The sequence below is a fragment of the Chiloscyllium plagiosum genome, chromosome 1 (assembly GCF_004010195.1).
Source record: "Chiloscyllium plagiosum isolate BGI_BamShark_2017 chromosome 1, ASM401019v2, whole genome shotgun sequence".
In the NCBI taxonomy this organism is placed as follows: Eukaryota; Metazoa; Chordata; class Chondrichthyes; order Orectolobiformes; family Hemiscylliidae; genus Chiloscyllium; species Chiloscyllium plagiosum.
Genome location: NC_057710.1, coordinates 149290655 through 149304685, shown reverse-complemented (window position 1 = coordinate 149304685; position 14031 = coordinate 149290655). Strand labels below are relative to the sequence as shown.

Here is a 14031-nt window from a genome sequence, read left to right as displayed (position 1 = left end):
TATTTTGTATTATATCAAGAATTACCATAAGACGTAGAAATACACCATTCAGTCCACTGAGTCTGCTCCATCTTCCATGAGATTATGGCTGGTTTGACAATCTTCAACTCCACTTTCCTGCCTTTTCCCCCCCCCATATCCTTTCATCCCCTTACTAATAAAAATCTATTTCAGCCTTGGACGTATAAGACAATGCAGTCTCCACAGCCTGCTGTGGTAAAGAATTCCACAGAAGTGCTAATTTCAGAAGAAAATTAATCTTCCCCTCTGCTTCAACTCTGTCCCTTAACCTGAGATCATGCCCGGTGGTCCGAGATTCTCCCACAATGGGAAACAATTCTGTACAACTCTGCTGCTATTTACTGGCTCAAAGAGCCTCAGGGAAAAAATTATTATTTAAATCAAAATCAGAAAATTCATGAATAGATACAGCAATGATTGCACTAATGGATTCCAAACAGACGTCTTCATGACATTCCCCCTTTCCCTTGATGATGAAGTATTTGTAATATATTTTTTGTGGTGATATTAAACTTAAACAAAGTGAGACACATACATCAAGTCCTTTATTCACAACAGTGTCAGCAATGAAGTCACTTTTCCCTAAGCAGGTAGTTAGCTTAAAATGTACACAGTGTTTCCAAAACAGGCCAGTGCTTGCCTGAATCAAACTTCCGGTTTTATATATTACATTACAGCCATTATCCATTTCTGAAAAACCACCAAATGAAGGCTTCAAGAAAATATAAATCAATCATCCTTATTTATGAGGAACGATCACGCATATTGCAGATAACCAAAAATTGAAAAGAACTACTGTACTTGGATGTCTTCTCCTTGCTTAAAAAATAAACTTTTTTGTCTTTTAAAAATCAAAAAACATGACATTTGGTGCACATCATCATCTAAAGTCTCCTCTTCTGTGTGCTTATATACAACACTGAAAGAAAAAAAGAAAGAAAATGTAAAGATTTTCTAGATTAGGAAAAACAGACCAAACACCACTTAATCTCTTATTAATATACAGAGGCCAGTACTGTTGATAACGCAAGGCCAGAATAAACAAAATTTCCAACACGTTGTATACATGAATTGAGAGATCATGGTGCGGCTGTACTGGACATTGGTTAGGCCAGTTTTGGAATATTGCATGCAATTCTGGTCTCCTTCCTATTGGAAGGATGTTGTGAAACTTGAAAAGGCTCAGAAAAGATTTACAAGGACATTGCCAGGGCTGGAGGATTTGAACTATAAGGAGAGGTTGAATAGGCTGGGGCTGTTTTCCCTGAAGCATCGGAGGCTAAGGGGTGATATTATAGAGGTTTATAAAATCATGAGGGGCATGGATAGGATAAATAGACAAAGTATTTTCCCTGGGGTGGAGGAGTCCAGAACTCGAGGGCATAGGTTTGGGGTGAGAGGGAAAAGATAAAGAAGAGACCGAAGGGGCAACTTTTTCACACAGAGGGTAGTACATGTATGTAGTGAGCTACCAGAGGAAGTGGTGGAGGCTGGTACAATAACAACATTTAAAAGGCATTTACAGGAATGGTTTGGAGGGATGTGGGCCGAGTGCTGGCAGGTGGGACTAGATTGGGTTGGGATATCTGGTTGGCATTGTTGGGTTGGACCGAAGGGTCTGTTTCCGTGCTGTACATCTCTATGACTCTAAAGCAACGTATTCCAGCGTACACACAATCATGCACTTTTCCCCTTAACTTTGTGGCATTTTTCCAGTGAAAAGGCAATAATTAATCAAGCTTACTGATTTCATCTTTTATTTAAAGAATTATATTCTTTGTTGCTCGGTAAACTAATTGCTTCTTTCATCACCAACACACCAAGCATGACATGAGTCAAGAACAGTTTTATTCATATTTCTGACCAGGGACTTTTAAACAAGCGTCACTTTTGGAAACGAAACGTACTAAATAAACCAGCAGAGCAAGCTGCATCTACTAAAGATCCCTGTTCCCCATCTCTGAACTCCTAAATAATATTTGCATTATTAGATATATTCAAAAACAAGTTACTCCTCACATGATTCAATATCAGAGCTGCACTTTACATTAGACAGGTGGGATATTTGCTCAAGTTAATAAAAAAACTGATGTGAATTTAATTTGTGGTCAAGATTTTAAATAGTTTAAATACTTTGGTGAGAATGACTCAATCTGCAGAGGGATACAGACAGTTTGAGTGAGTGGGCAAAAACTTGGCAGTTGGAATATATTATGAGAAAATGTAAGGTTATGCACTTTGGCAGGAAGAATAGAAGAGTTAAGTGTTATTTAAATGTAGAAACACTTCAGAAAGCTACAGAAGAGGAATTTGAGAGCCCTCATGTATGAATCACAAAAACTAGCGTTCCAGGTTAAGCAGGCAATGGGGATGGCAAATGAAATCTTGGCCTTTATTTCAAAGGGAATGTAATTTAAATAGGGAGGTGGTGCTAAAACTATGCAGGAGGTCCCAATTTAAGAATGTACAACTGAAGAACGTTCATACTTACGAACTGAATCCCACAAATGGGTGCAATTTTAAAGATCCAACACAAACATTTTCTGTACTTACAAATGGCTACTTTATATTGTTCTGCAGCATTCTGACTTGTGTACAAATCAATTCAGAGGGTCGGTGTGGACCTGTTGGGCCGAAGGGCGTATTTCTACACTGTAAGTAATCTAATCTATTCAAACGTACTCAAGAATGGAACCCCATTAGCTAACATTAACTGGGATCACTTTAGTGTGAAAGGATTAGACGGGGGTGTGGAACTTTTAAAGAGCAACCAGGAGAGGTTTTGTGCCAGTACATAGACAGCCCTACTGAAGATGGGGAGCTAATCCTTGGGAATGAAGCCAGTCAGGTTGTTGAAATGGCCATAGCTCTAAGTTTTAAAGTCATTATGGAAAGGGATAAAGGAAGGTACAGAGGTTAATTGTCTAAATTGAGGGTGGGTCAATTTCAATATGATTAGACAAGATCTGGCAAATATAGACTGGGAGCAGCTACTTGCAGATAATTCTACAGTTGGAAAGTGGGAGTCTTTTAAAAAGTAGCATAGTGAGAACGCAGGGCCAGTGCGTTCCTCCGTGATGGCATTAAAAACAGGGGAGGCCCTTCAGGAAAACAGGAAGCACAATGGTCTTTGGCAGATAGGATTAAGGAAAACCTCAAAAGTATTTTATAGGTATATTAAAACAACAGGATTATCAGGAAAAGAGTGGGGCTTTTTAGAGACCAAAGGGGCAATCTGTACATGGAGCCAGAGGATGCAGGTGAGGTCTTAATGAATATTTTTCATCTATATTCAGAAAAGAGAAATAGATCTTTGCTGGAGATTTCAATTGGGATGGTGAGGCTCTACAGCATGTTCAGATTAAGAGGAGGAATTTGATGTTTTAATGAGATAACAGATTTATTGTTTAAATATGATGTTTCTCTTGGATGTAGCATTCAAGTCAAAAGGGATTAGAAAATACTTTGGCTCCTTTTGTAGAGGTTATTAGGGATTTTTTTAAAAAAGTATTGCACTTTCCCATATGATGCAGTTTACAAAAGCCAAGCAAGTCTAGAGACAGCAGATGAATCACAACTGTGTGCTCCTTCCCCACTGCTGTCTTGCTTCCAGCCTCCATCTCCTGATCAACAGCTGATGGCTGTTAAATATCAACTAAGATGCTGCTCATCTCATTGAACACTGTAACAATATTGAATCGACTACTGCAGTACATATTTTTATACAGTACTATAAAGTTTTGTTAACTACAGTAATATCATTTCCTTTTTAGTAATGCATCGATTTAAAAGTTTAAATGTGTTTATTGCAATGTTTTAATGCTTTTCAAACATGTTGGGGCATGTATTGGGTGCATAGGGGAAGTGCTTAGCTCCATGGTATTCTTGATTTCTTGGTAACCATGGGAAATCCATGCCTCTACCCTTTGTGGGGAGCAAGGACTTATTGTATTTTAAAAAACAAACAATGTGACTTTCTTCAAGAAAGAGACAGGAACAATACAGAAACAAAATAGATGAGATAAACTGATCAGCAGACAGAAAGCACAAGAGAGTCATGCACGCACCTAAACAGTCTCCGGATGAACACTTTTTCAAAAACCTTTGTAGTTTTACAGTCCAATATAAAGCATAACTTTCAAATTTTATTTCGAAAGGAAACAAGTGAATTTACCATTGTTGCCTCGAATAAATGCATCGCCATACTTGTTCTTAAGTTGACCATTTACATATTCTTCTGTTTGTTCCAGTGCTATATTCATATAACCATCCAGACAAGCCAAAACACCTGGCAAAAGTGAGACAACTGCAATTAAAATTTATTAAAATCCAAGACTAGAATGCTCAATGCAATATTCAGTTTTATAACTGAGTAATGATTACCAGAAATTAGAACTAAATGTGAATTTAATATTACATCATGGTTTAGCCACAACTTAGAGTTCAGAGCAACAAAAGAATGCCTCATATTATACTTGAATAAAAATATTCAATTTAAAGAACCCTTACTCTTTAAACAAATGGTTGAAACTGAACAACTAATTTCTATTTTAAAATGAAGATTATTAATTTTATTTGACAAGTAGACACCTGGGACTTATCCCTTCATTAAATTAGAAAGGCCAGCTTTAGTGACAAGTTCCTTATCTTCACTGAGAAAGGGAATGCGGGAAAAAGTTAAAAACAAAACAAAGCAGCAACATCTATCCTTTATCCATCAGGTGGACAAGCCTCCAACTAGTTGGCAATACAGCAGCAGTAAAAGTACAGGTGCTATCATTGTAGGCAAAGGACGCCATTTATAAAGGAAAATCTAGTACTGATAAACTGAGGTTTCAACTTCAGTTATGTATACACATGAACTGAAAAAGCAGTACATACACAAGTAAACTGAGCATCAAGATTTCTGTTAATCTTAGTCATTAGATTATGCTTACTTCTTCTTTTAAAATAATGTCTATTACAACTAGTTGCCATACACTTCGAGGCGGGGGCATGGTTGAGGTGTCAAATGAATAATTTGCATCTTTCTTTTACAGAGACGCTGACCAGTCCACGGTGACAGCGGATGAAATCATTCACTAGAAGGGTTCCAAACTGATAGGGCAGATATGTCTGCTAAGACTGTTGGAGCTTACGTTGACAAAGCACCAGGAATCATTGAGATGCATCCAAACATTTTGAAGGATGTGAATGTGGAAATTGCAATGGCCTAGACTTCCCTAGATTTGAAGGAGGTGCCAAGGATAAGCCCATCGTAACAGACTAGTCAGCTTAACTTCAGTGGTGGGGAAGTTTCTTGAAACAATTATTCTGGATAGAAAAATAATCACATGGAAAATGGTGGGTTGATTAAAAATCCTTGCTGACTTTTCGTAAGGGGAAGATCATGTTTAACTTGGAGCTTTCTGAAGAGGAAATAAAAAATGCTCAATGAAGGTAACACTGTTGATGTTGATGTGGTGCACATGGACGTTGAGAAAGCTGCGTGGTACTGTACAAAACAACAGACCTGTGAGGAAAGTTTAGGCCATGTTATAAAAGGGTCATTAGCAAAATGCTGAGAGAATGGGCAGAGCAACACATTTTATGGTCTGAGGGGGTAGGGGGTAGTTTTAGTGGATGTTCGCGGGGTCTTTTAGTGGAGATCCCCGGGGTCAGTATTGGGACTTTGCAAAAGATACAAGGCATGGAAGAAGTCAGTGGAGTAGGCAGCCACATAGCAGATGAGTTTCAACGCAGACAAGTGCAGAGTGAAACACATTGGTAGGAATAAAATGGAAAGACAATATTAAATAGTGGATACATTTCTACCAACAGAGGATGCAAAAGTAGAGGAATCTGGCTGTGTACGTCCACAGATCTTTGAAAGTGGCAGGATAAGTAAAGGCAGAGCAATAAATACAGTAAAGCATACAGTAGCTGCAGCTTTATTCATAAGATTATGCTGAACTAATGTAGATACTTGGTAGACCTCTGCTGGAGTACTGGGTACAGTTGCGAGTGCCATGTTATAGGAAGAATGTGAAAGCATTGGACAAAGTGCAGAAGTGGTATAAAAAATTGTTCTAGGGATGAGGAATGATTGAAGAAGTTGGGACTAACAGGAGGGCTAAGAGGAGAACCGATGGAGGTCTTCAAAATCATGCGAGGACTAGACAGTAGATAGAGAAACTGCTCCTGCTTGTTGCAAGAACAATATAGAAATAAATAAAGTGGTCTAAAGTGCAAAAGAAACAGGGCAAAGTGAGGAAAATCCTTTTCACTCAGTTAGGGTATGGAATGTACTGCCTAGAGTTGTGGTGGTATTAGGCTCAGTTGAGGCATTTGTGAAGTCACTGGGTGATTACTTGGATACAAATTATGTGCAAGGGTATGGGGGAAAAGGCAGGAAATTAGAACCAGGTAATGATGTTCATTTAACAAGCCAGTGCAGGTATAATGGGCCGAATGGCCTCTTTCTGTGCCATAAAACTTCTGTAACCTGGCCTTTTTTTTCACCAGCATTTAAGCAGTAAAGAGGCACAATTTCCATTACAGTAAAACCTCACTGTTCTGGTTAATATTGCTTTGTTTTAAAGATGTTTATTCTTCAAGGCCTGCTTCCTAATCAGTTTGAGCCATGATTTCTGAATTTACAAAGTTTGCGAATGCTATTGACATTAGAAACACAGGTTACAATAAATGAATATAAATATTATTGACAATCTTTTGAAGTTCAGACAAAGAATATTGGAAATTCATTTGAAGGTGACTGAAAGACTTGTATCTGTGGCACAGGATTAAATGTTTTGTTCTCAGAGTGAAGAATGATCAGAAAGAAAGTCGTCAGGGCAACTACACACAATATATTGAGATAAAAGATGCGAAAATGAAAAAATATAATACAGCATTTCATGATAATTTTTTTTAATGCACAAGTGTAAGACTGGAACAGCTGTAGAAGGTAGAAAGGGGAAAAGGTTTCAGAGGCTTCGACAGGAAAATATGACAAAGACTTGTGGAATTTAGTGGAAGGGCCAGTGGGCTGGGATTACAGGGCCTCTCCTTAACTTCTTTTGAATCATGGAATTATCACAGAAGGAAGTTATTCAGCATATCATTTCAAAGCTTAATTTTTAAATACCTATCAACTAAATGTAGTCTCATCGCCTGCTCTTTCTGCATAGCCCTCCAATGTTCTCCCTTCAATTTATGCAGTACCTTTTACAATTAAAATGACCTGTTCTGTTTTGCAAATTATTTCAGCTAGGAATGCACAGTGCTGCACATGTGCAAAAGGCTATTTCATCTTGTACATTTGGTTTGTCCAGAGATGAAAATGTCCAAACCCAGCACTGGTTTTAACCCAGATTCTGATGGCAACTCATGGTTCACTTACAATTATTTCACTCAAAGTTGAGATTTTCAGGAACTCAATTACAATTTTAAGTAGGACTTACTGTACCTCGATAATCCACGCCTGAGTTCAGTTTGACCACTACTGGTCTCCCTATGATCTGTTTTAGAAAATCGCTGGGTGTTTGCTTTCGCAGGCTCATTTTTTATTTCAGCCTAAGCCCCTGCATCAGAAAGAAACATTTCCTAAATGACAATACAAGCATAAATAATTCAAAACCAACTTTGCAAAAAACTGACAAGGGTTTCTATACATGTACAACTTGTAGTCATGAATAGAGGGGGGTTAGAGTGTGAGCGGAGAATGAGTGAAAGACAAACAAAAAAAAGCAGTGGCAAGTATTAGCAGAAAACGCTTACTTTACCCCCAAAAGCATCAATTTGAATTTGGTAATTTAAATTAATTGCAGAAAAATAGTTGAATACTTCAAGGAAAAAAATAAGTTCGATATAATTTGTTATTTAAAATGCCAAAGGAGAAGGCATTGCGTTATTAGTTTTGGAGTTGGTTACTGCAGTGAGGAAAAATATCTTTGAGGGGTCATCAAATGAAGCTTTGCAGGTAGAGCTTAGGAATAAGAAAGGGACAGCTATATTACTAGGTGTTTATTATTGACTCCCAGAGAGCTGACAAGAAATGGAGGAGAAACCTTTTGCACAATTTGGGGAGGCGTGTAAAAATAATAACAAACAAGTAATTATAATAGATGATTTCAACTTTTCCAACATTAACTAGAATAGACATAGTGTTAAGGGCTTGGGTGAAGTTGACGTCATGACTTGTGTACAGGGAAAACCTTTAGGCCAATATGTTGAGGGCCAAACAAGAGATGACACTGTCCTGGATCTAATTCTGGTGGGGGAACATTTGAGTGATAGCAATCACAACATGGTACAAATTAAACTGAGTATGGGTAAAGAAACAGATAAATTGCAAAATAAAGAGTTTTGGATTGGGAAGGGCAAATTAGAATAAAACAAGGCAGGATCTGGTCAAGGTAGACTGGAGCAGCTAACAGTGAGCAAATACAGAACAGTACAGCACAGTACACGCCCTTGACATTGTGCTGACGTTTCATCCTACTCTAAGATCAGGCTAACCTGCATTCCCTTCACTGTACTATTTTCCACGTTCTTATCCAAGAGGCGCTTAAATGTCCCTCATGGATCTGACTCTACTACCACCGCTTGCAGAGTCAAGAGTATGGTGCTAGAAAAACATAGCAGGTCTGGCAGCGTCCTGTTGCGAAACATCAATTCTCCTGCTCCTCAGATGCTGCCTGACCTGCTGTCCTTTTCCAGCACCACACTCTCGACTCTGATCTCCAGTCCTCACTTTCTCTTACCATTGCTGGATGTGCACACACCCACTCTGTGTAAAGAACCTACCCCTGACATCTCCCCTAAACCTTCCTCTAATCATGTTGAAATTATGTCTCCTTGTAATAGACAAAGAGAAAGTCTCTGCCTATCCAATCTATCTTATGCCTCTCATTATCTTGTACACCTCTATCAAGTCACCTCTCATCTTTCTTCACAAGACCTGCCCTCCAGCCCAGGCAGTATCCTGGGAAATCTCCTCTGCACCTTCCACATCTTTCCTTTAAAACGTTGACCAGAACTGAACACAATATTCCACGTGTGGTCTAACCAGGCCTCCAAAGAGCTGCAGCATAACCTCACGGCTCTAAAAAGCAATCCCCCTACTAACGAAAGTCAACATACCATACACCTTTTTAACTATCTCTAATCAAACTACGGTTTTCCAAGTAATCATAAATCTGGTCTTTCAGAATCCTCTCCAATAATTTGCCCACCACAGACAAAAGATTGACTGGTCTGTAATTCCCTGGGTGATCCCTATTCCTCTTCCTGAACAAGGGAATAACATTTGCTACCCTCCCATCATCTGATACTACTCCAGTGAACATTGAGGATGCAAAGATCATCACCAAAGGTGCAGCAATTTCTTCCCTCACTTCCCAAATAAACCTTGGATATATCCCATCTGGCCCAGGGCATTTATTTATCTTTGCTTTCCAAACTTTTCAGCACATCCTCCTTCTTAACATCAACCTGCTCAAGCATATCAGTCTGTTTTACTCTGTCCTCAGAAACGTCAAAAGTTTATCTCAGTAGTGAATACTGAAGAAAAGTATTCATCAAAAACCTCCCCACCTCCTCTGACTCCAAACACAAGTTCCTTCCACTATCCCTGATCGGCCCAATCTTCTCTCTTCCCATCCTCTCGTTCCTCGCATAAGTGTAGAGTGCCTTAGGATTTTCCTTAATCCAACCCGCTAAAGCTTTTTCATGCACCCTCTCACTCTCAAGTCTATTCTTTAATTCCTTCCTGGTTACCTTGTAACTCTCCAAAGCCCTGTCTGTTTCTTGTTTCCTCAACCTTAAGTAAGCTTCCTTCTTCCTCTTGACTAGATGTTCTACATCTGTCATTCAAGGTTCCTTCACCCTGCCATCCCTTCCTTGCCTCAGTGGGACAAACCTGTCTAGCACAACCAGCAAGTGCTTCTTAAACAACCTCCACGTTTCTGTCATACATTTCCCTGAAAACATCTGTTCCCAATTTAGGAGCTGCAGTTTCTGCCAAATAGCATTTTAATTCCCCTTTCCCTAATTAAATACTTTCCCATGCCGTCTGCTCCTATACCTCGCCATGACTATAGTAAACATCAGGGAGTTGTGATCACTATCACTGAACTACTCTCCCACAGAGAGATCTGACATCTGGCATGGTTCGTTGCCAAGTACCAAATCCAATATGGCCTCCCCTCTACATATTGAGTCATGAGCTCTTCCTGGACATACCTGACAAAAGCTGCTCCATCCAACTATTTGAACTAAGTAGGTTCCAATCAATATTAGGGAAGTTAAAGTCAAGTATGACAACAACCCTGTTACTTCTGCACCTTTTCAAAATCTGCCTCCCAATCTACTCCGGTATCTCTGTTGCTACAGAAGGATTGGTAGAAAACCCCCAATAAAGAGACTACTCCTTTGCTGTTTCCGACTTCCATCCATACTGATTCTGTAGAACAAACCCTCCCAGATGACCTCCCTTTCAGCAGCTGTGATACTATCCTCGCTTAGCAATGCCACTCCTCTAGCTCTTTTCCGTCCCCTTTATTCCTTTGGAAACATCTAAACCCTGGAATATCCAACAACCATTCCTGCCCCTGTGACATCCAAGTCTCTAACGGCCAGAGCATCATCATTCCAAGTACTGATCAATTTACTGATAATTCGAAGTTCGTCACCCTTATTTCTGATATTTTTTGCATTAAAATAAATGCACTTCAACCCATCACACTGACTACACCTTTGCTCTATCAAGACTTCACAGACTCTTTGCATACTTTGTATCTGGTTGTTCATTACATACTGTATCATCTGATCCATATTGCTGGTTCCCCACCCCCCCCCTCCCCGCCAATCTAGTTTAAACCATCCCAAAGAGCTCTAACAAACCTCCCACCCAAGATATTGTACTCCTCCAGTTCAGGCATAAACTGTCCTTGTACAGGTCCCACCTTCCCCAGAAGGTACCCCAATGATCCACATATTTGAAGCCTTCCCTTCTACCCCAGCCCCACAGCCACATGTTCCTCTACATTCGCTCTCTATTCCTAGCCTCACTAGCCTATGGCACCGGCGGCAATGCTGAGATTACTACTTTGCTCATACTGCCTTCTAGCTTCCAACCTAACTCACTATATTCTCTTTTCAGGTCTTCATCCCTTTCCCTGGCTATGCTGTTCGCACCGATGTGTATGACGACTTCTGGCTGCTCTCCCTCTCCCTTAAAGAATTCTGTAGACTCGATCAGAGACATCCCTAACCCTGGCATCTAGGAGGCAACATATCTTCAGGGAGTCTCGATTGCGACCACAGAGTCTCCTGTCTGTTCCTCTCACAATTGAATCTATCATTATCACCCTCCTATTCTTCCCCATTCTGAGCCACAAAGCCAGCCTCAGTGCAAGAAACCTGGCTGCTGTGACTTTCCCCAGTAATTCATCTCCTCCAAGTTTCCATAACAGTATACTTATTGTTGAGGGGAATTGCCACAGAGGATCCCTACACTGTCTGCCTATTCCCTTTCCCTCTCCTGATGGTCACCCAGCTACCTTTATCCTCCCTATCAACCCCTCAGCCTCCCAAATGATCTGAAGTTCATCCAACTCCAGTTCCCTAATGCAATTAGAGAGGAGCTGGAGTTGGGTGCACCTCTCACAAGCGAAATCAGCAAGGACACTAATGATGACCCTTACCTCTCACATCCTGCAAGAGGAGCATGAAATTGCCCGAGCCTCCATCCCCTCTGCCCTAAATTGCCAAGAGAGGTGGAATAAATGAGGAAAAAACCCTTACCTTATCAACCCTACACACACAATCCTTTTTTCAGTTAAGAGGAGGATGATGGGTGGGAGACACTACAGGTGTAGTTTCTTGGGTTTAGCCACAGTATACGTGCCTAGCAATCCAAGCGTCCCCGTCCACTCCTGTTCAGTCTTCGTTTCACCTATTCACAAGTCAGTCTTTAAGAGGGAAATTTACCTTCCCAGCAGCCCCCTGGTCTGTGCTGTCACCACTCCGACCTACAGAAACCTACAGAAGAGCAGTTGGGTACAGTGGGGAAATGGAGAGAGTACAAGCCCAACATGTTCCTCCTACAGTGATAGGAAGGAATAGCAAGCCCTGAGAACCATGGATGATCACAGGTATTCTGGATATGATGAGGGCAAAATAGAAAAATCATTTAGCAGGTACAAGTGGAGGTATTAATGGAATACAGAAAGTGCAAGGTGGAGATTAACAACACAATTAGGAAAGCAAAGAGGGGATATGACAAAACTCTGGCTGGTAAAAGTAGGGAAAATTCCAAGATATTCTGCAAGCATAAGTACATCAATGGGAACAGGGTACTCAGAGAAAGACCAGGCCCCATTAGTGAACAAGGTGGCAATCTGTGGGTGGAGCCAGAGGACATTGGGAGAGTGCTGAGTTGGTAGAATATCACCCATCTCAAGAGAATGAGGATGACATAGACATAGAACAATATAGCACAGAACAGGCCCGTCGGCCCACGATGTTGTGCCGAACATTTGTCCGAGCTTAAGCACCAATCCATGTACCTATCCAATTGCCGCTTAAAGATCACCAATTATTCTGACTCTGCCACTCCCACAGGCAGCGCATTCCATGCCCCCACCACTCTCTGGGTAAAGAACCCACCCCTGACATCCCCCCATACCTTCCACCCTTCACCTTAAATTTATATCCCCTTGTAACACTCTGTTGTACCCGAGGAAAAAGTTTCTGACTGTCTACTCTATCTATTCCTCTGATCATCTTATAAACCTCTATCAAGTCACCCCTCATCCTTCGCCGTTCCAATGAGAAAAGGCCGAGCACTCGCAACCTATCCTCGTACAACCTATTCTCCATTCCAGGCAAAATCCTGGTAAATCTTCTCTGCACCCTCTCCAAAGCTTCCACATCTTTCCTAAAGTGAGGCGATCAGAACTGCACACAGTACTCCAAATGTGGCCTTACCAAGGTCCTGTACAGCTGCAACTTCACGACTCTTGAATTCAATCCCTCTGGTAATGAACGCTAATACACCATAGGCCTTCTTACAAGCTCTATCCACCTGAGTGGCAAGTTTCAAAGATCTATGAACATAGACCCCAAGATCCCTCTGTTCCTCCACCTCACTAAGAACCCTACCGTTAACCCTGTATTCCGCATTCTCATTTGTCTTTCCAAAATGGACAACCTCACACTTGGCAGGATTGAACTCCATCTGCCACTCCTCAGCCCAGCTCTGCATCATATCTAAGTCACTTTGCAGCCGACAACAGCCCTCCTCACTATCCACAACTCCACCAACCTTCGTATCATCTGCAAATTTACTGAACCACCCTTCGACTCCCTCATCCAAGTCATTAACAAAAATTACAAACAGCAGAGGACCCAGAACAGATCCCTGCGGAACTCCACTTGTAACTGGGCCCCAGGCTGAATATTTACCATCTACCACCACTCTCTGCCTTCGACCGGTTAGCCAGTTTTCTATCCAATTGGCCAAATTTCCCTCTATCCAATGCCTCCTGACTTTCCGCATAAGCCTACCATGGGGAACCTTATCAAATGCCTTACTAAAATCCATGTACACTACATCCACTGCTCTACCCTCATCCACATCGGGAAGAGTCAACAAGGTTTTGTGAAAGGGGAAACATGTTTAACCAATGTATCAAAGTTCTGGAAGAAAGTAACGTGCTGATGGTAAAGGGAAACTAGTGGATGTGCTGGAAGGAGATGGTGGCCTGGTGGGTAGGTATTATCACCCAGAGACCCAGGGAAGGGTCTGGGGACCCGGGCTAACCCAGAGACCCAGGTAAGGGTCTGGGGACCCGGGCTAACCCAGAGACCCAGGTAAGGGTCTGGGGACCCGGGCTAACCCAGAGACCCAGGTAAGGGTCTGGGGACCCGGGCTAACCCAGAGACCCAGGTAAGGGTCTGGGGACCCGGGCTAACCCAGAGACCCAGGTAAGGGTCTGGGGACCCGGGCTAACCCAGAGACCCAGG

General features: G+C 41.4%; 1 protein-coding gene across 5 annotated transcripts in view; it reads right to left on the bottom strand.

Moving 5' to 3' along the window:
- Positions 1–544: 544 nt before the first annotated feature.
- Positions 545–14031, bottom strand: part of lsm6 (LSM6 homolog, U6 small nuclear RNA and mRNA degradation associated) — a 28091-nt gene continuing 14604 nt past the window's right edge. For 4 of the 5 annotated variants that reach the window (XM_043699226.1, XM_043699252.1, XM_043699244.1 and 1 more), the window contains 3 exons: positions 7469–7583; positions 4196–4309; positions 545–940 (listed from right to left, as the gene is read on the bottom strand). In XM_043699226.1, coding sequence (XP_043555161.1) covers positions 906–940; positions 4196–4309; positions 7469–7562 — 243 coding nt within the window. In that variant the 5' untranslated portion in view covers positions 7563–7583 and the 3' untranslated portion in view covers positions 545–905. Of the gene's footprint in view, positions 941–4195; positions 4310–7468; positions 7584–11808; positions 12046–14031 lie in introns of all 5 variants that reach the window. The other variant, XM_043699236.1, reaches the window with a different exon arrangement.